The 21,254-nt window shown below is 39.9% G+C and overlaps 1 protein-coding gene across 1 annotated transcript in view; it reads left to right on the top strand.

Moving 5' to 3' along the window:
* LOC126458055 (klaroid protein-like) overlaps positions 1 to 21,254 on the top strand; it is a 174,336-nt gene that overhangs the window by 94,272 nt on the left and 58,810 nt on the right. Inside the window, exons 5-6 of the mRNA XM_050094852.1 lie at positions 13,179 to 13,433; positions 15,044 to 15,259. Of these exons, the coding sequence (XP_049950809.1) occupies positions 13,179 to 13,433; positions 15,044 to 15,259 (471 nt within the window). The remainder of the gene's footprint in view (positions 1 to 13,178; positions 13,434 to 15,043; positions 15,260 to 21,254) is intronic.

Here is a 21,254-nt window from a genome sequence, read left to right on the forward strand (position 1 = left end):
CTGCATAAAAGAAAAAAGTTCTTGTCAAAGATGGATACAGTCTGTTTTCAGGCAACCCAAGAAAATTATAGGTGCTGTGCCCACTGAAAGACAGCCTTGGCCTCCATTTTTCTGGGATTGTAATGTTTTTTGTGAATGCAGTAGAAGCTACATTGGTTAGTCAGTACGTAAGATTTCTGAATGCTACACAGACCACTGATGTCACATTAATTTCATAGTTCTGACAAATCTGTTGTTGCTGAACACAGCCTTACAAGCATATGCTGCTACCATAGGTGAGAATGTTTAGTTAAACACAATTGTTTAATGAGATGAATGGGATGAGAATCTTTATCGCGTGCTGCTACATACTGGATCTCAGTCATCAACGAAGTTCTTGAGATCGGATTGTGCAATAACAGCTTTTAGTTAGTTCAGAAGTGCATGGAATCAGGCACTCTGTGCTGAGAGCTACAGAGAAATAAGCTGAGTTATCTAATAGTCCAGCATTCTGACAGAATCAGCATTGCTACAGTTGTACTTCCTTCATAGAGATTGAGATAATCTCCGGAAGCACACAGAAGTTCAGTGGTGTCTGCATGACAAGTATTTGTTTGACAGTTAAGTGGTGGTGGTGGTGACAGAGGAAGTCGTTGAAAGCTTTAGTAGACAAACAAATCTGAAACAACAAGAAAACTGGGAAATATTTATTTAGAAATCTACTCATTGGAAAAATGTTTCAGAAGTGCATTGAACTGAGTAGAATAAATGCATGTTTTTTACTGAAAATCACCCATTTCACTGTAATGTGGAGAAATTTTTCCATTTCTCGTTCTGGTACAATCCAATATACCTTGGGCATTTTTAATTTTTTCTCCCTGCCATTGGAGAAACGTAAGATGGAAAAATGTCATGTAGCTCCCCTCCCTCCCTCCACTATGGTTTTGAAGCACATTCATATGCAGAAAGTTTGTACAAATTTTAAGTCTTCAGTATCATTGTGTTCTTATGAATTTGAATTGAAAACCTGTGATTTATTGTATTAGAAAATAAAGCACTATAATATACTCTACCCACAATGATACTACAGCAGTTGCAAAATGTATTTAGATGAGAAGAAACTGGAACTGTAATCATTTATACTTCTGCAGCTACTTCTTGTTGCTGAAGTTGGTATCGTGGATTGCCTACATTCCCACTTGTTACCTGTGCTTGTCTGTAAAATAGGACCTCAGAAATGACTTCGGACAAATCTTTTAAGAGTACATATTACCTTGACCCATGTGCTTAATTTCTGCTAACCACGTGCAGTGGGTAGTAATCATTTGAGAATGACCGTCACGTGTGCTGTCAAACTGCTACTAGCAACAGAACCAGAAACAGATAGCTCCATGCAGTGTGTTGAATAAAACTAGTTTTGTAAAAGTGAAGTGTTATGTGCCATTTAGGCAAATAACATTTCACATGCCTTGCATAGTACAAGGAAAGATGATGGTAACAGAATAACATTAAGTAGGGAGTAAGTCACAGAACATATACTGTGCATGGGTGTTTAATTTCATATGTGCAAGCATTAAACAGAAGGTGTAGAATATGAGAAAAAAGGTGTGATGATAAGTAAGATTTCATGTGCTGTGGACGGGGTATTTTTTGGCGTCACGGGTTGGCTGTGGCTTGACCATCAAGGACGAACCACTCTCCCCTAGAATGAAAACAAGAGGCAAGAGTGTTTTGTGACAAAATATATAGTAATCTTTGAGGTCATCTTGAGCCTTCGAGGCATATGTCATTTGAAAAGTTGTCCTGCTCTTAATTCATAGATCACTCAAATGATCTGTACACTCATTCAAGGAAATATTGGTTTGTAAAAGGAAAGTAGTGGACATGGTTTCTTTTGTGATATGAGAAGAAGTTATCTTATTTTCTTCAGTGACAGCTGGAGAATGTGAAGAAGTAAAACCTTTCCTTGGCTACACACTGGATTTTAGAGCTGCTGATAAGCAGGAACTCTACTTTAAGACAATCAAATAAGGTGACTGGAAGAAAAAAGTAAATACATCAGATATTACATCAGGTAATAGATCTCATGAAGTGCTCTGACTCGGCTTCAACTACAAGGAACGAGCCAGAAGCTACGTTAACCATAAACTAACAAGAAAATAGGCAGACCATATAGTCAAAAATGTGAGTGACTTATAGTTACAGCTATAAAAAATGAATTGGTTATATTCCACAGTGAAGGGAAACCTACAGAGATGTGGAATGAGTAAAGTTACATACTAACAAGCAGGTGTTGGACACTGTATTAATATTGGACTGTTGTGAACCACGTGTACTTAACAAAGTACAGTTAATGGGTAAGTAACTAATTTGTTCAGGCTGCTGCTTACTCAGCTATATTAAACAGCTGTTGATTATTTTCTTCCGTCAGCTTAATATCAACCTGAAGACACTAATATCTACTGTAGAATACCAATTATGTGCCATGAGAAGTAGTACCTGTTAACAATCAGCACTGAGACTTTGTATGCAGCTGATAGGAATTTTAAATCCTTTAATATAGATTAGCAGATAATTGTATTGGTGAGTAGGTATTTTAATTTTCATAATTTATAGGTTTCAAAATTTCCCTTTTTTTTCTGATTGGAACAGGCTGACATCTTTGTCTGTGCTATAGACACAGGCAACACCCAAATGGAAATTATTTTGTGATGTATTTTGATCATGGAAATCATTTTGGTGAAAAAAATTTTTAGAACCATCGTGCAGCATGGTGTCGGAACGTTGTGTGTCACAGGCAACTGGGATATTGGCTTGATTGGCCGTATCGCAATGATGGTAGTAACATCTCAAAAAAGCCAGCCACAAGATGTGCTGCACACTGATAAGGTGCTTGGCCATTGAGGTGGAACAGTCAGTAGTGGACAACCTGTGGGTAACCTGCTGCACCTCAGTTGTATAAGGCTTACTCAGGCATGTGGGCTCTGTCTAAATGGACCCTTATTTCCGTAACTGCTTGTGGGACCAAGATGGAACCCTAGAAGTCTTCTCCTCTTAGTGTGATGGGTATATTGCCCGGGAGTACTCGCACCCTCTCATCCAAAAGAATGAGAGAGGATAGCCCTCTGATAATAAGAAAAAGTCAGCTGTGAATAACAGGGCTCATGGAGTCATAAAGCAACATGTTTCTGGTGATCAAGAGGAGGGAGGGGACGTTTGAGAAAGTGTCCACCTTTTATGCCCATAAAGGGTTGAAATGACTTGCTGCCACTTTAGCGTATTTTAAACGCTTACGTAATACTATCTTGCTAGTCAAAACTAATTGGTGAAAGCAAGTTGAACTTCTCAAGAAATTGCACAAATTGGGTGAATATGATGTTGTTGAGATGCAAATCTCTCAACTGAAGCAAGGGTGTGGTCATATGCCATGATATCATGGATATGGACATAGCGGAGCTGAAACGAGAATGGACATTCCAGAGTATAGTCGATCTGGTGCAATGAATGTGAAGGAGTAACGGAGAAACGGAAAAGACTGCCACTTTGTTTGTCACCTTCATTTCTCCAACAGTGCCTGAACATAATATAGCAGGATTCTATCAACTTACAGTTCGACGTTGCACACCAAACCCTATGTGGTGCTATAAATGCCAGTGTTTTGGCTGTACTACCATGAGTTGTGGAGGTGAAGCGACCTTTGAGAATTGTGGAAAAGCAGCCTACGATGCTGGGACTGATTGCTCATCTCCGGTGATCATCAGTTGCGCCAGAAACTACCTAGTCTGGAGCTGAGACTGCCCTTCTTTTGCTGAGGAACATAAGGTATAGGAATTAATGTGTTCTAGCGGATCCCCTATGCTGAAGCCCAAAAAGAATATAAGACAACGAAACCCCCTATCTTTCCACGCCATATTCTTCCATGGTGCAGAACTCTGTTCCCAAGGTGGACACTTTGACACAGATGACAGCCACGTGCCAAAATCCACCATAAGCACCTGTACTTGCATGTGAACATGCCAAGGCAAAGCGAGTAAGGAAAAATCAATCCAAGCAGCTGCAACAAAAAGGACAAGCAGCAGTTCCAGGGTGAGCATCCAGAAGGCACACGGATAGCAGTGCCCCCCAACAACCACTTCTCCCCTCATCTTCAAAGAGACAGTACATGGGAAAGGATCACAACGTTTGGGTCAAAAGCTGTCCTGAGCATCATCAGATGTCATTCTGGCATGCCTGATTGATGAGGAGGGCTTTACAGAGTTCGATGCCTCAGATCCGGGCAGTCGCTCAACTCCCTCTCTCTAAAAGTACTTCACCTCCCTTGTGCAAAGCTAGGGGTAAATTAAAATCACATCAATGGAAATAGCTCCCAAACTACAGTGGAACATCAGTGGGTTTAGGACTCGTGTGGTGGAACTGAAACTTGTAGAGCAGGAACAGTCCTTGTGCTTTTGTTGAGAAAAAATGCATTTTAAAGATACTGATGTCCCTGTGCTGAAGGGCTGTATGCTATATTGCAAGGATTGCCTGACTGGGGAAGGAGCCAAGGCAGGGGTTGCTGTGCTTGTCACTAACGTGCACTACTCCTCTACTCTCCTCCTGGCTATTGACCTGCAAGCAGTTGCTGTTGAAATTGGTGTCAGAGGATCACTGTTTTCTCACTGTATTTACCTCAGCCATATGAAATACTCAGACTCTCACAGATCTCATAGAACAACTCCTCTGCCCATTTCTTTAATGCCCATTATATCTTGTGTGGCTCGACCTTTACTTGCCCACCGGGTCATGATGACTCATGAGCTTTGCATCCTCAAAGTGGGTACAATAATGTGCTGCTACTGGATAATTCTTAGCCATCAACCTCTCTTTCTGCTCTCCTGCCCTCATGAAAAGTTATTGACTACCTTCATTCCAGTGACCACTCCCCATTTCGCATTCAACTAGTGGGTGGAGCATTACCCAAATGAAAGCCACCATAATGGTTGGTTAGCAGGTCTAACTGGTCACTGTTCAGCCAACTGGCTGTGTTTGAACACCAAAACAGTGTCCAGGAATGGGTGGACCACTTCACATGAATGATCCATCATGCTGCTGACTTTTCCATCTGAGTCATCAGGTCATATTTAGAGGCAACCATACTATGGTGGATTGGTAAATATCACTCAGCAATCTGGGAAAGGCATGCAGCTTTGTGACATTTAACATGCCTTCCAACAGGAGAAAACCTTAAGAGTCTTTCGGGTCGTAGGAGCCAAAGCTCGAGTGTAATTAAGGAGACCAAGAGCTGGTCATGACAAGCATACGTGAACTCTGTCAACCATTGCATTTGTGCTTCGAAAATATGGGAAGTTATCAGGGGATTTCCAGTAAACACAGTTGTATACCAATGGCAAGAGTGCTGAAACAGGGGTGTCTCCAAACAATGCCTGCAGACATCATTCAGTGGCAGAGCATCTTGGAAAGACTACTGCTAATTCCAGCCAGGATCCAGCATCTTGCCACTGCCGTGAGACTCTAGAGGGGTATGCTGGACTACAGATCCACCAATTCTGAGTCTGACAACTGATCTTTCTCTATGTGAGAGCTGGAATCGGCACTGTCTGATACTCTTGATACTGATACTCCACCCGGTCATGATCAAATCAGGTACTGCATGCTTCGACATCTACCAGCAGCGTAAAAGGAAATCTTCCCTGAGTGTTTTAATCTTATAGGGCCGGTAGGCTACTGCCCCAACTCATGGAGGGAAGCAATTCTGATACCTTTCCTCAACCAGGAAAGGACTGCACATCTCCCGGTAGTTACAGGAGTTGTGTATTAACAAGCTGTGTAGGAAAGTCCGTCGTGTGGCCTGGTTGTTAGAGATCAGGCAATTCCTTAGCTGCTCTTGTGTGGAGTAAGGAGATTTCGGTTCACTGTCGACAACTTGACCCTGCTAGAGGTGATTACTGAGCAGTCTTTTCTACATAAACATCACTATTTGCATATTCTTTGATACCACTAACGCATATGACACTACTTGGAGATACAGTATTCTCGTACAATTGCATCGGTGGGGCTTTCATGGCCACTTCTTCATCTTCTTATGGTCTTTCCTGTCTTGTCGATTTTTTAGGACCTGAGTTAGTGGTGCGCTATTAGAATGTTTTGAGCAGGAGAATGCTGTCCCTCAGGGCAGTGATTTAAGTGTTTCCCTCTTTGCCATAGCATATCCATAAGCAGTATCAGGACTACGGTAAGGAGTCCTATAAAATGCTCCTTATTTGTGGACAATTTTGGTATTTTCTTCTCTTCCAGTGTTACAACAGTGAGCTGTCAGTTGCAGCTTACAGTGCGAAGGTTGGACAAATGGGCTGCAAAGATGAGTTTTCAGTCTTCTGCAGATAAGTGTGTGTGCGCACGCTTATTTTAATCACTCTCATCATATTTTTTAGTTACCTGCCTAGCTTATGAGAGACACCATTCTACGGTTTGGAGACTCGGTGAGGTTTCTGAGCCAAATTTTTGATTTCAAATTATCATTATTAGCACACCTGAAAGACCAGAAAGCTCGAGCGAAGGTGTGCTGAAGATCATAAAATGGCTGAACCACAGACCTTGGGGAGCAGACAGGGCAGTGTCTGCTCCAGTTTCATGGGGCTTTTGTGTGTTCACGGTTAGACTATGGATGCACAGTATATGGGTCAGTGAGAGGCCTTCCTTACCTGAAGATCGTTGATGCTCTCCACCACGAGGGGATTAGGCTCTAGCCCCATACCAAATCTCTGTGCGTAGGCCTGGGAGCAGCCATCTGGCGGCAGTTCCATTGTTAGTCAGGTGTGTAAGTTCCTCACAGCTCCAACTTCACCCACATACCATACTGTTGCTCATCTGCCTCTGGGATGCCTTTCCTCCAGTTGTCCATGAGTAGCGATGTTGTTTTGGGATCCACATGCAGCGTATGCTGGAGTCACTCGGTGTGGTGTGAGTATAATCACAAATCCAGGGTTTTAACTGTCTGCTGTCCTGGTTATTGCAGAGTCCCAGAGTAATTTCAGACTTGCTGCAGTACATTAGAGATTTCACTCCTGCTTCTGTTTTTCATGGGATATTTTCTGACATTTTAAATGTGCACCATGACTATGTAGCTGTCTTTACAGATGGATCAAAACAGGGGGACTCGGTTGTTTGCTCTGTTTTCCTGAATTTTGTCCTAAATGTCTGATTGCCTCAAGAGTTCACTGTGTTCAATGCAGAACTATATGTGATCCTATGGGCACTGCAGCAGATAACATGTTCTCCCAGTCCTAAATTTATCGTCTGTTCCAATTCCCTGAGTGCTCTGCAATACTTGTACCCAGCAGGCAAAAGTGGTCCAGAGCATCCTCAATTCCCTCCTCCAACTAAAACGCCTGAAGGAGGTGTATATCTGCAGGGTATCAGGGCATGAAAGGGCAGATCTAGCAGCCAAGGAGGCATGTTGTGATCCTCAATTATTTCACTGTGCTATTCCCCTGCATGCTATAGCCTAGCTGTTAAGGTACAGAGTCATGCATTGATGGGAAAATGAGTGGCTGGAAGGGACGGGCAATAAGCTCTGACCAGTAAAGCCCACAATGTGGCCGTGGGAGATCCTGCACACACATCGACAGGACAAGGTTCTCCTTACTCGTTTTCACATAGACCACAGCCCTACAGTGCATGGCTTCCTATTCCGGTGAGAGGACCCTCCAGTGTGTGCTGCTTGTGGTGTACAGATCACACATCACATTTTATTGGACTGTTTTATTTTATGACCAGTGTGCCAAGGAAGATTTTCTGATGGATCTGCCCTCTTCTTAAGTAACATTCAAATGAATTTTGTTTGAATTTTAAAGTTTTGTGAATTTTCCAATATTTTTCTCAAGGTTTTAGGGAGATGGTTCTCATGTGTTAACAGGGTGACTGGCTTACCCATGTTTTTTGGAAGTGGTGAGCCAGTTACATTTCTCTTTGCCTTTCTTGTTGCTCCATTATCATTTTACTTGTGATGTACTTCCATGTATACCTTCATTCACTGTTGTCTTAGTGTGTATGATCACATTATTGTAATTTTATCCACACTCATTTATTTTAATGTATGTTAGGGCGCTGATAACATTGCTGTTAATCACTGTTGAGTCGTTGAGTGCCCGTAAACTGATAACCAACCGGTTGTGTTTGTTTTGAAATTGCATTTTAGGAGTCTTCACAGAGTAAAGCACCCTATACTACATGATCAAACTATTTGTCAAACTTCTCCAAGTTAGTCAAATATTTGATCATGCACAGCAGTTTCATTTGTTTGTCAAACTTGGAAGGTGTTTGAGAGAAATTTTGATTGACAGCATAGTTAACAAGATCGGCGGATGTTATTTGTGTCGATATTTTGCCCCACATTATTAGCGAAAGTCTTACTACAATTTATCTCACTGTGTCGTGAGTTCCCATAACTATGGAAACATGGTAAAGGATAAAAACAAAATAGCTCTGGTGAGTACCAAAATGGTAGAAGTGTTGTCCTCCTCAGCCACATATTGTGCAAGAGGAGGTGAAGAAGGAAAATCCAGAATGAGATTTTCACTTTGCTGCAGAGTGTGCGCTGATATGAAACTTCCTGGCAGATTAAAACTGTGTGCGGACCGAGACTCGAACTCGGGACCTTTGCCTTTTGCGGGCAAGTGCTCTACCAACTGAGTTACCCAAGCACAACTCGTGCCCTGTCCTCACAGCTTTACTTCCGCCAGTACCTCGTCTCCTACCTTCCAAACTTAACAGAAGCTCTCCTGCGAACCAACAAGGCAAAGGACCCGAGTTCGAGTCTCGGTCCGGCACGCAGTTTTAATCTGCCAGGAAGTTTCAAGAAGAAAATTGTCTACCCACGACATAAAAGTGATAGGGCAATAAAATAAAAAGAATCTTAAGTTCTCCGATACTTTCATGGGTGATACAGATGTCCCACATTGTGTGGTATTTTAGTGAACTGACATTAGAGGACCAAGTAAAAGAGCATAAATTTTACTTGTATTTTTCAATACGAGGGCAAAGGTCTTGGTTATTAACTTATTCACCTTCATTCAGAAAAAGGCTCTGAGAGTAATGTTTCCTTTAACAGACGTTCATCAGTATATTTCTGTCTCAATTTCAAATCATTTCCTGGACCAATTTTTGGTTTTGTTTTGTTATTTAGCTGTTGTCGGTGGTCTGAAGATTGGTTTGATGCAGCTGTCCATGCTACTCTGTCCTTTGCAAGCCTCATCATCTCCAAATAACTACAGTGACCTACATCCTTTTGAACCTACTTACTGTGTTCATCTCTTGGTCACCCTCTACTACTTTTACCACCTCCTCCCCCACTTCGTTCCAATACTAAATCAATGGTCTTTTGCTGTTTCGCAAAGTGTCCTACTAGCCATTGTCTTCTTGTAGTCAAGATGTGCGATAAATTTTTTTCCCAGTGCCATTCAGTACCACCTCAATAGTTACATGGTATATCCATCTAATCTTCAGCATTCTTCTGTACTACCACATTACAAAAACTTTTATTTTCTTCGTGTCGTAACTGTTTATCACCCATGTTCCCCTTTCATACAAGGATATGCTCCAGACCAAAACCTTCAGAAAAGAGTTCCCAACACGTACATATATATTCAGTGTTAACAAATTTTGCTTCGGAAACATTTTCCTTATCATTGCCAGTCTATATTTTGTATACCACTGTACTTCGGCCATCATTTATTTTACATCCCAAATAGCAAAAAACGTGTACTGCCAGATGGCTATACATTGAGGTAAATCATGGGATGACGTTATGCACATATACAGATGGGGGTAGAATCGTGTGCACAAGGTGTAAAAATGCAGTGCATTATTGGAGTTGTAATTTCTAATCAGATGATTTATGTGAAAAGCTGTCCGATTTAATTATGGCCGCAGGATGGAAATTAACGCTTTGCATGCAGAATGGTAGTTGGAGCTAGATGCATGGAACATTCCACCTCGAAACTCATTAGGGAAATAAATATTCTGAGATCCAAGAATACCAAATTTCATGCATTACTTCTCACCACATGCAACGCAGTGGTTGATGGCCTTTATTTAATGACTGAGAACTGCAGCATTTGCTTATGAGTTGTCAGTACTGATGGACAAACAACACTGGTTGAAGTAACCGTAGAAATCTATGTGAGACATTTGACTGTTAGGACAGTGTAGTGAAATTTGGCTTTATTGGTCTATGGAATCAGATGAGTGACATAAGTGCCTTTGCTAATGGCACCACGTCAGCTGCGGCACCTCTCCTGGGTTCGTGACCATATCATCAACGAGGCACTGTGCAACCTGGTGGTGGCTCCATAATTGTGTGGGCTGTTTTTACATGGAATGGACTGTGTCATCTGCTCCAGTTGAACCAATCATTGCGTGGATGTGGTTATGTTCGGCTACTTGGAGACAATTGGCAACCATTCAACAATGGAATTTTTATGAATGACAATGCCCCATGTCACAAAGCCACAATTTTTCATGGTTGGTTTTTAAGAACGTTCTGGACACTTCGAGCAAATGATTTTGGCCAACCAGATCTACCAATGTGAATCCCATTGAACATGTATGGGACATGATTGAGAGGTTGATTCATGCATAAAATCCTGGACTGGCAACATTTTTGCAATTATGAGTGGCTATAGAAGCAGCAGGGCTCAGTATTTCTGCAGGGGATATTTGACGACTTATTGAGTCCATGTCATGTTAAGTTGATGCACTATGCCAGGCAGAATGGTCCTACATGACATTAGAACATAACCCACGACTTTCGTCACCTCAGTGTAATTATAGTGCAGCTATTCATGGAAATCCAGTTTGGGCTCGAAGTTCTGTGGCAGCGAAACTTGGTAGACGCATAATGCGTTGATATGTAACTGATTTACGCTGGAAAAAATTATATCTTATTTTGGCCTCCAGGTGGTACACACCGTATGACAGTGTGACACCGAAACTGTCATTGGACAAGCTGTAATGGTGAATAATACATCATCATTATTCCTTTCCCACTTGTTTGATATATCGTGCCCACATCCCATTCCTAATTCATCACATCAGGAAACATTTCTATATGTCTTTGTTGCATTCACTGTGCCAGATTTTACACCTGGTGGGCACATTTGAACTACTTTTTTCCAGTGTAAATAGGTTCTGCATTAAAGCATTACTGTATGTACCAAATTTTGCTGCCACACTGGTCCTCTGTGAATAGCTTTACTTTATTTCCAACCACCTGATACTTGGTGTTTGTGCTGATCTAATTCTCTCAGCATCACCGGATTTAATTCAGGTATATTCCATTATCCTAGTTTTTCTTTTGTTGGTATACATCTTATATCCTGCTTTCAAGACACTATTCGTTCAGACCGACGCATCTTCCTTATAGTGTGCTGTTTCTGACAGAACTATGTCATTGACTAACCTCGAAGTTCTTATTTCTTTTCCCAGAACTTTAATTCATCTTTCAAATTTTTGCTATGGGCTTTCTTTCCCCTCACGCAACCTAGGAAACACATCACTGAATGTGAGTGAATAATGTTTCCTTGCTCTTGCAGCACTGATTTGTGTACCCTGAATTTTTCCCCTTTCAATCACACATATTTGTGGGTTGTTTTTGTGATTTTCGTAGTACGTTTTCTGGAGTAAATATGCCTTTAAGCCTGGAACAAGCTGCGAAAGCTGTTGCTTTGGTGGAAGATAGCTGCAGCGTGCGTTACGTTACAGAGCGTTGAAGACTACACTTCCATGATTTCCAGAACTGTACGAAGGTACAGGGGAAACTGGGGGCTTTGCAAGGAGACCAGGAACAGGCCCGAGAAGAGCATCGGAGAGAGATGTACGCTTCTCACAATTTAAAGTTCTCCACAACAGTCACACTGTCACTATTGAAGCATGAAATCAACTCCACCAGGTTCGAGGGGTCAATTTTAGTGAGAGACCCATTTGAAGAAGGCTGGGAGAAGCCATCTTCAGTCCAGAAGACCTGCTATAGGTCATGAACTCACCAGAGACTGTTGCACAGCTTGACTATGTTTCACAAGGGAGGATCTTGACTGAACGGTGCAACAGTGGGATCAAGTGTTGTTCACAGATGAATCGTGATTTGGCCTCCGATAATCTGACACAAGAAAGAGGATCTGGAAAAGACCAGAGAAACGCATTTCCCTTGCACATTGTCATCCAGGACGCCCTCATGGTGGTTCTGTGATAGTGTGGGCAGGAATCAGTACAGCTGCAAGAATGGATTTGGTCTTTGTGTAGCATGGGAGCTTTACCGCTCATCCTTCTAGAGCATGTTGTGCCTTTTGCTTCATTTATTGATTATTATTTTACACTAATGCACAACAATGCATGCCCACATGTGGGAGTTTTGCAAGAGTCATTGGATGAAACAGGGATTCATACTATGGGTTGGCCTGCTCAAAACCAATATTTGAATCTGGTTGAACACGTTTGGGACCGGCTGGTGAGAAGGGCACGTCAGCATTATCCAGAGACTCTACAATCCCTTTGAACACCCCCCTTGGAAGAATGGGATATGATTAATCAACAGGAAATTACCATTACCGCGTTAATCAGGAGCATGCCTGAAAGGTTGAATGCCGTCATTGGTGCAACAGGTGCCAATAGACGCTTTTGAAGATGCTAACAGAGGTCTCAGAGGTCTGTGATGTGAAATGTGAAGTGTATAACATCAAAACAGATGTGCATTACCTTTATGAGCTTACTCAAAATTTCCATGAAGTGTGCGTCTCTCGCTGAATTTTCTAAATTTGTTTATAATCATGTTTCTTTTTCATTTTTGGGCATTTAAGATGGGACCATACCCAATATTCCATCATAATATAATGGATTAGTGTCATAAATTTAAAATAAATTTCAGTTTTTTAAAGAAATTGGAATGTAGCTTTTTGCATGCCAGTCAGTGTAATTCAGCCAAAACCAATAATTACATTAAAATTAGAGATATACATTATATTGTTTTATTTAATAAAATGTTATTTGTTACTATCAAAATGGAATTAGGCTTAAGTATCACTTCTATCTATGAGAGTTTTGTAGTTATTGTCTTCTCATTTAAAGTAAGTGTTTTTTATTTTTATTTGTGATTGTTTACTTATTGCCAGTTGTGTTGTGAAAATTATAATAAAATTTGATTACAGGGTATGTGTCAGAAAAGCTGAAGCGCTGGTCTGCAGTTGATTCCGATGTAGATGAAGTTGATGAAAAATTCTCAGCCCATAAAGCCAGCACATCTGCTTCAGCTGAGAAGAAGTCTGTAATTGTTACGAAGCTGATTACAATATGGACATATATAACAACAATTTTGACATCTGCAAGAAAACGTTTGACAACTGCAAGTCAAAGAGTTAACAGTGTTTTCAGAAGGGAGAGATATGTGGAAGAAGCTCATTTCTGTAAGCTACTTGTATAACGAACAATGACAATAACAGAATAACTTTAACAAAAATGTGATTGGAAGAATACTATTCCAAAATATAGGTTTCCAGTTGATGGATATAAAAGCTGTGGGCAATAAATATAGCACATCAAATGCAGTTGATGGTCTCCTTAAATTTTGGATTAATATACTTCTTGAAGTTTTAATGGTGGTGATCATAATGTGTGCACTATTTCAAAACTTGGCTGTTAATCTCTGCTTTGACGTGACGATTTTATATATGTGGCGATGAAACTATTCTCTCTCTCTCTCTCTCTCTCTCTCTCTCTCTGTTCTTTTACTGGATGCCAAGTGAATTCTGAGTAAGATGGAGTGGGTGAGCATTCCAAGGCTAATTATCACACCAATACAATGAAGTAAGTCTGTACTTCCAGCACAGTGGTATGATTTACATTGATACACTTCAGTAAAGAAAGGTTATACCGATTGCCAGTCTGATGGACCACAATTGCGGGTAGATATTTGAAGGAAACAACGGTTTTTCCAGTGTGAATGTGGTATAATGGAGAGGGCAGTGGCGGATGGCCTAAGGCACGTGCCCTGGAGTAGAGGTATACTAAGAGAGCAAGAATCTCAAGTGTGTCTGTAGGCAGGTGTCAGAGTTGGTTACAAGACATCTCTTATGCTTCCTTACATATCATTGCAGAAATACTGAGGTATGCATTGTCTCTGGAGACTCTATGCTGCCCGTGGAATTTGGTCCTTCAGTTGTTGCAGCATGTGTAACTGTCTTAGAACAGTAGGCTGTGCAGTCTGAAATCTTGAGGAGAAATGTAAAAAATAATTAAAATTATTAACTAATGAGGTCTCCTTTGGGACCAATAGGGTTGTGCATAGTTTCCCATGCTGTAAATGTAGACCTGTCACTGTGAGAATGTTGAGAGTGAGTGGTTACTCTTGTTTCATCAGAAACTATCAGCCAACATCTCTTACTCATTCCTGTGTGATACGTGTGCTTATCTAAGTAGTTAAACATTGCTTACTAGCTTCAATATAATGAACAATAATTGTGTTGGACTGTAAAGATGTACAAAATAAGATTGTTTTTTGGGACATGTAGACCTGTCTGGACCCATAACATCAAAGGGAGCACAGAAATTATTCTGTCAAATACTGCACATGGTGACTGCAGAGCTTGTATGTAAATGCAATAATTTGACATGTGCTAAAATTTTAGCATAGGCAGTTACTGTGTAACATGAACTGTAATGGTTTTCGACATTGATCATTCAGTCACAAAAATGTAGAACGTGACTATCTTACTAGACATTTACCCTCTAGCTGTTTTTTGTGGGTATATAATATACCTAATCTTTATGTTGGAGCTTGCGATCATTTGACTGTGTTTTTTTATTCCTAGTCAATTGTTTTTATTAAAAATATGGAAAAATTATATCTTAAAACAATGGTAAAAATTAACAACAGAATGACCTCCACTTTTTAGCTATAAGAAACTTTAACAACATGATCATGACTTGGCAAGGGTAAATTAACTTCTTTTATTTGTTCCATATGTCGCCTGTAAATTCTGAAATTGCAACTAATAGAAAAGTTTTTCCATTACAGCATCAATACAGTTGGAATCAGAGCAGCAGCCATCTGCATGGCTGAGGTTCCAAGGACTTATGTTGTACTGGGCTACCTGCTTCCAGACATGGGTTGTTGCCTGGTTGCTGTATTGGTTACATGGTGGACAAGATCACGTAACTTCAGAGCGTAGGCAACGCAAGAAATATCTGCAGTTGTTCCTTCTGGGCTTGCTGCCTCTGCTTATCCTGCTCGGTGAGTGGTTGTATGCTTCTCTTTGTAATTAGGATGGGACTTAAATGTGTAATTGCTGATGTCTGCTTTCACAGGCATGTTGTGTGTCTGTAAATGTTATTACCTTAGCATTTGGTTATGCATTGCAAATTGGGCTTCTTTGTTACTGCCTACATTCTAATTTGTAGTAGTTCTAGTTAACAGATTAATTTCATGAAAGATTATAAACTTATGACATTGTATCAGCAGAGAGATGTGCAAGCCCTCAGACTTGTATACCAAAAGTTTATAGTTACATTAAATTGGAAAGGAACATACAGTAATGGGAAAGCTACTTGAAATCTACCTTATTTACTCGAATCCAAGCCGCACTTGAATCTAAGCTGCAGCTGAAAAATGAGACTCGAAATCAACGAAAAAATTTTTTTCCCGAATCTTAAGCTGCACCTGAAATTTGAGACTCGAAATTCAACGGGGGAGAGAAGTTTCAGGCCGCACCTCCAAATCGAAACAAAGTGAGACACAGTTTAGGTTGAATGAATGACGATTCAGCTACAGTAGTTTGGTTAGAGTCGTAAGCCTAGCAGTTAAGCTTTACCAAGTTGCCATTGCTATGCGTCAGGCGCTCCGTCCGTATTTATATGGGTACCCTTACTTTTTCACGTGCTTCGTCTGGTTTGAATTGATTGATTATCTTTCTTTAATCTGATAAGTGGCGTCTCTTTGTTATAGGTGTTTACGTCACTCTAAGCTGAAAATGCATTACTGCATGCATTGTCACATTCTGATAATGAGTTTTACGGCCTATCGCCGCTTGCGGCATGGCTTGCTTCTGTGCACGCTACCGCCGCTTACAATTTAAAAAAAAAAGTTTGTTTAGCGAAAATATTTCTCCGTTTGAAAATCTTTGCAGACGCCTCTTTAGTACATTACATTTTGCACAGAAATTAGTCATTGTAGATTTAAAAATCTAGTCAGTTGCCGTGCTTCCTTTTTGACTGTGTCACTATTAGGCATAAGAATAATATGAATATAAACATGACATGATATGTATATTCTCTTCCTCGTTTGCTGTTGTCTCACTCTAGTTTCGTAGTTTATTAGGCAGACAGGATTTAAATGAGATAGCAGCAAACACGAAAGAATACATGGCAAAATGTTTATATTCGTATTATACTTCCGGTGAAGAGAATACTGCATGTGATTCACAATTCATAAAAGTTCCTATTAGCAACCATCTCTTCTCACAGGTAGGAAAAAATTCAGAGCGTAGAGCGTAGAGTGGCCATATTGACAAACATCCCAAACAGTCTTGCCAGTCGGATTTTCGTAGTACATTGAAATGCTGCGCCATTCGAAGATGAACAATATGGAATTTGTATTTACTTCGTTGGATATGAAAATGCAGTGGTCGAAACTCGAGGCAGAGAAAAAAAGCTCGTCTTCCACCCCCCCTTTATTTTTATTAAAAAAACTGGCACGGGGGTTTTGGCACCAGTATTTATATTTGTGCCTGCAAAGCATGCCTGTGTAGCGCTACATATATTCGATGGCAGAAGTTAGTTGTGGCGGCACCTACCAACATTTTTTCAGACCTTCCGCTTACTTTGCACTCGATTCTAAGCCGCAGGCGGTTTTTTGGATTACAAAAACCGGAAAAAAAGTGCTTAGATTCGAGTAAATACGGTATGTTGTTGCACACTGCAGTTTGAAGTGGATGAAAAAGAGGTGCAAGTTTAAATAATGTTCTTGTTCGTAAAACTTAATTTATAGCAACAAGAGGTAAACTGTTAAGAAGATAGTTAAAAGTTTCTACAGTTTATCTTGCTTCATGATTCCTACTATCTCATTTTATTAACAAGTAGTAGGATATTGAAAAATATGAGAAAGAAGATATCAGAATTACAATGAGTAAAAGCAGTGTTGTTGGCTACTTATTGAAGGCATGTTACAGATAAGAATATTACATAAACATTAAATGTGTGCCACAAATTTTATAAAACCATTTCACACAGCATATTTTCTATTGAGTGACCAAAATAATAAGACAACACGTGAATTTTGAGGATGCACATTTCACCCCCCCCCCCCCCCCCCTTCCCTCCCCAACACACACACACACACACACACACACACACACACACACACACACAAAACCTCTCGGAAAGTGCTTCATTGATGATTAGAGCAGTACTTTCCTAATTACGTCAGTAGTCTGCCAACCTTTAAATCATCTCGTATGTAATTAGGTCAAAAAAAAAAAAAGTAATGTTACAGGATCCTTAGTGTTTCAGATAAATCCTGTTATGTGTATTGTTCTAGTTTTGAACACTTTCCGTGTATCTGTGAAATAAGTCTGTAAATATCTTTTCTAACAGCTTATTTCATCTTTTACAATGTTTGCTTATAATTTGTCTATATACTGTTCATGACATTAACAAAGATAGGTCTGTCTTGGTAAAGATATCATAATCTTCCTATGTTTTTTGTTTTAGTACCAATATGTTAGATTTAGTTTCAGCTTCTGAAAAAGACTTGAGTTCATTGCTTCCATCTGTGCATTGTAATTGCATGACGAGTCTGTAGTAGTCATGTGCATAGACATTGGTCTTGGGGAATGCACTTCTGGTAATTGCACAACAGTGCACTGCAACACTGTCCATGCGATGTTAGCAGTGTTCCTGCTCCAGCACGTGGGTACTATACAGCTCCAGTAAGCAGTACCGCAGTATGGTGCTCCTTATTGGGCAGTGCGAAATTGTGCAAACATCATTGCTGAGCAATTCCTGCCAGAGGAGTGGGTTATGTAAGCAGAAAGTCAGCTCCCTGGTAGGCATGCGGCCATTATCTTTTTCAGATAATTGTGCATCAGTTCATTACAAAAACATCTGCTGACACTCAAATGAGTTATGGCACTGATATGCTCCAGATACATCACTTTAACATATACTGCTCCATTGCAGAAAATTGGAATGAAAAATGAAGAAGAACTTTCCAGTTAAATTGAATCAAACAGTAACTAAACATTTTTGAAATTTATCATAAAAATGATCAAAGCAAAATATTTAGTCTTTTTCGTGTGCCCCAGTTTAAGAAGTTAGGAGCTGTTGATTTCTCCCCTTCAGTATTATGTAACGATATTATAAACTGCCAAAAATGGTCTATAGATTTGTACGGCATGGTTCACTAATTTCACCCCTAATATGTAAGCACCAGCTCCACTTTCTTCTATTCAGTTCCTTTTATCTGAGTAAATTCCGAGCTGTTAGATTTTAAACATTTTCCAAGCTGTTAGATTTTAAACATTGGCAGTGACAATATTAAAAGTGGGGTTTATGTGACGCAACAAAATTACAAATAGTTCCACATGCAGGGTGAGTTGTGTAGGATGCAAATGCAGGGTGAGTTTTGTAGGGCATAACACCCATTTTATTTTGTGAATGGTTCCAGATATTGAAATGAGGTTTTCAGCAAGTAATATCACATTAAGGACCGCGTACTTTGGTAAGTAATAATGTGCTTCAACTCTAGTATCCATCAAGTTGTTGAAGCAAGTATAATTGCATCTGAAAGAGCTTGAAAAAATGAGTACAATGATGTAATGATTAATGTTGAGGTTGAGACTCTTCGCAAAAGCACCCAAGAAATTTACCAAAATTGGAAAGCAGTGTGGCCATTCAGCTGTTGTTATGTAAACACTGCCAAGCAGAGCTCTCATGTGAGGCTTCGTCATTACATGCAGCAACACAGCCCTATGTTACTACAATGAAAACTCATTTCCTGTCTGACATAAATACAGGGTCAGTTATTGTTTCTGTATGTGGAACTACGATTTATCCTAACTTCTGGCGCATTGAATGGGGCTTAGGAAAACCATTTCTAATGTGTGTTGTACATTTCTAGTTTTTTGTGGAAACAGCTAGTTTTGTCAGACAGTTTTCCATTTAAACTCTCCCTATTGCTGCTTACATGTAAAAGCCAAACCAGAGATGTTGGTCATTCACACTTCATAATGAGAAACAGTCCTATTCAAGGGAAAAATGAAACTGCTGTTAATTCCATAGACGACCTGTCTTTGCCTGTAGACACTGAAATGCTTGTTAAAGGAAACCACCTGCTATTGTACAAATGTGTCTATAAATACTATTCAAAATTGTAGGTCAACGGAATACACTTGAGATAAACTGAACAGTTTATTGAGAGTGATTGGAGGCATATCACCCACAAAATAAATACTTTCATTTATGAAATGTAACTTTACACTTTACTTAAATATGTGCCCAAATTGTTTACAAGTGACTGAAGGGCACATTTGTAATCATCTTTCAAGAGTCAGATGAACAGATTAAAGTACATTCGTTTTGCCATTGCATACTGTGGTGGCTACAAAGCATTTACTGTCTGGCGTAGTTGGGGCTTCATGATTGACTGTATCTTTCAGTGTTTCCCATAGAAAGGAATGAGGAGGAGTCAAATAAAGAGACCTGTCCAGCCAGTGTCCTGCAGTATTAGCCAGTGTCCTGCAGTATTCTGCTCTACCTGATGACCAGGAATCTTTTCTTCACTATTTTCATAGCAACATGGGAAGTAGGAGCTGGGCAGCTGTTGTGTTGAAACCACATCTTTTGTCATTTATCCAGTGCCACTTATTCTAGAAGAAAACAGAGACCTTTCGTAAGACAGTGAGAATATGTATTTCTGTTTAATATCCCAGGAATGTAGTAATGTCTCCCAGTGGGTGCCACACCATGAGTTTATGCTCCACAGTTGTTATACCTGATGAAGCCAGCATGAATTTTTAGCTGGCCGGTAGTGCATGTTACTTAAAATTACATTTCTGTGGTTCGTAAACATTCCTTTGTGTAAATAAATTATGTCTCGCAAGCAATGCACATCAGAGAAACAAAATTCTACATGGGTTTTTGATATCGTGTCCTCAGTGTGCCCGATATAAAGTTGCTTCATCTGAAATCGTGTTCTCAGTGTGCCTAGTACAGTGATAGATGAGAAGGGTGAAATTTATATCGAAGCAAGGTGCGAATGACACTCCCCTGGCTGATCCCACATTCCTTGGGAATATGTCTTGTGCCACCATTTGCATTGAAGTAGCTTGTCTTAACTCACCATTGGTGTCTGTGTGCAAGGAATGTTGTCGCAGATATTACCTGTCTATGGATGATGCAATTCCTTCTAGTTCTGCAGTGGAGAGAAGTAAATAGTTGAAAGGCTTGATGTGGTAATGTAGCCTAGCATGAGCGTGTTTACAACACAGTAGCCGGTTCTGGCCAACTCTTATTTTAATTTTAGAATATTTCTCAGATTATTTTGCACAGAGTTTAAACCTCAGTAGTAACAAGCATTACATAACTGTTCTTGTCTTTTCAAGCGCTTTTGGATGCCATTAAAAAGTATATCTTTCTGCTTAAAAATTATACTTGCTTCAGTAACTCAATATCTTGATCTACATAAGTTACGATATTTTTTCATCTACCTGGTACATAGCCCTTAGTGTAGTATCATTTGCCAAAAACCTTGTTTCTGTATGTGGAAACATCTATGAAATAAAAGGGGTGTTACATCTTATGTGAGTTTCTGTGTAAAAAGATTGTATAAAGGCAGTAACATATAAGATGATGAAAAACACTGCTCTGGCTGTAGAAAGTGTTTTAAAAACCAATACTGGTTTCATGCTAATTTTAAGTGCATCTTCAAGTGATATAAATTGTCTACAATATTATTTTACACTGTCCTGAAGCCTTATGCTATTGAATAATAATGTTGTGTATACTTACATGCATATTATTTGTGCCTGAAACCATTAGTGGTTTTCTGCATCTGCCAGCTAAATGAGTTCATGTGGGGTGATCAGTCAGTCAGTTTGATAGCATTTGACAGCTTGAGGAGTTCTGAAATAATTTTCAAATGACCATTACCCTTCTTTATAGAGTAATAACTCAGTTGTACTGATCGGGCCTTTGTGCAAGTAATTTCATTGTGAAATTTATTTTCAGTGATG

The sequence above is a fragment of the Schistocerca serialis genome, chromosome 2, assembly GCF_023864345.2.
Source record: "Schistocerca serialis cubense isolate TAMUIC-IGC-003099 chromosome 2, iqSchSeri2.2, whole genome shotgun sequence".
Lineage (NCBI taxonomy): Eukaryota > Metazoa > Arthropoda > Insecta > Orthoptera > Acrididae > Schistocerca > Schistocerca serialis.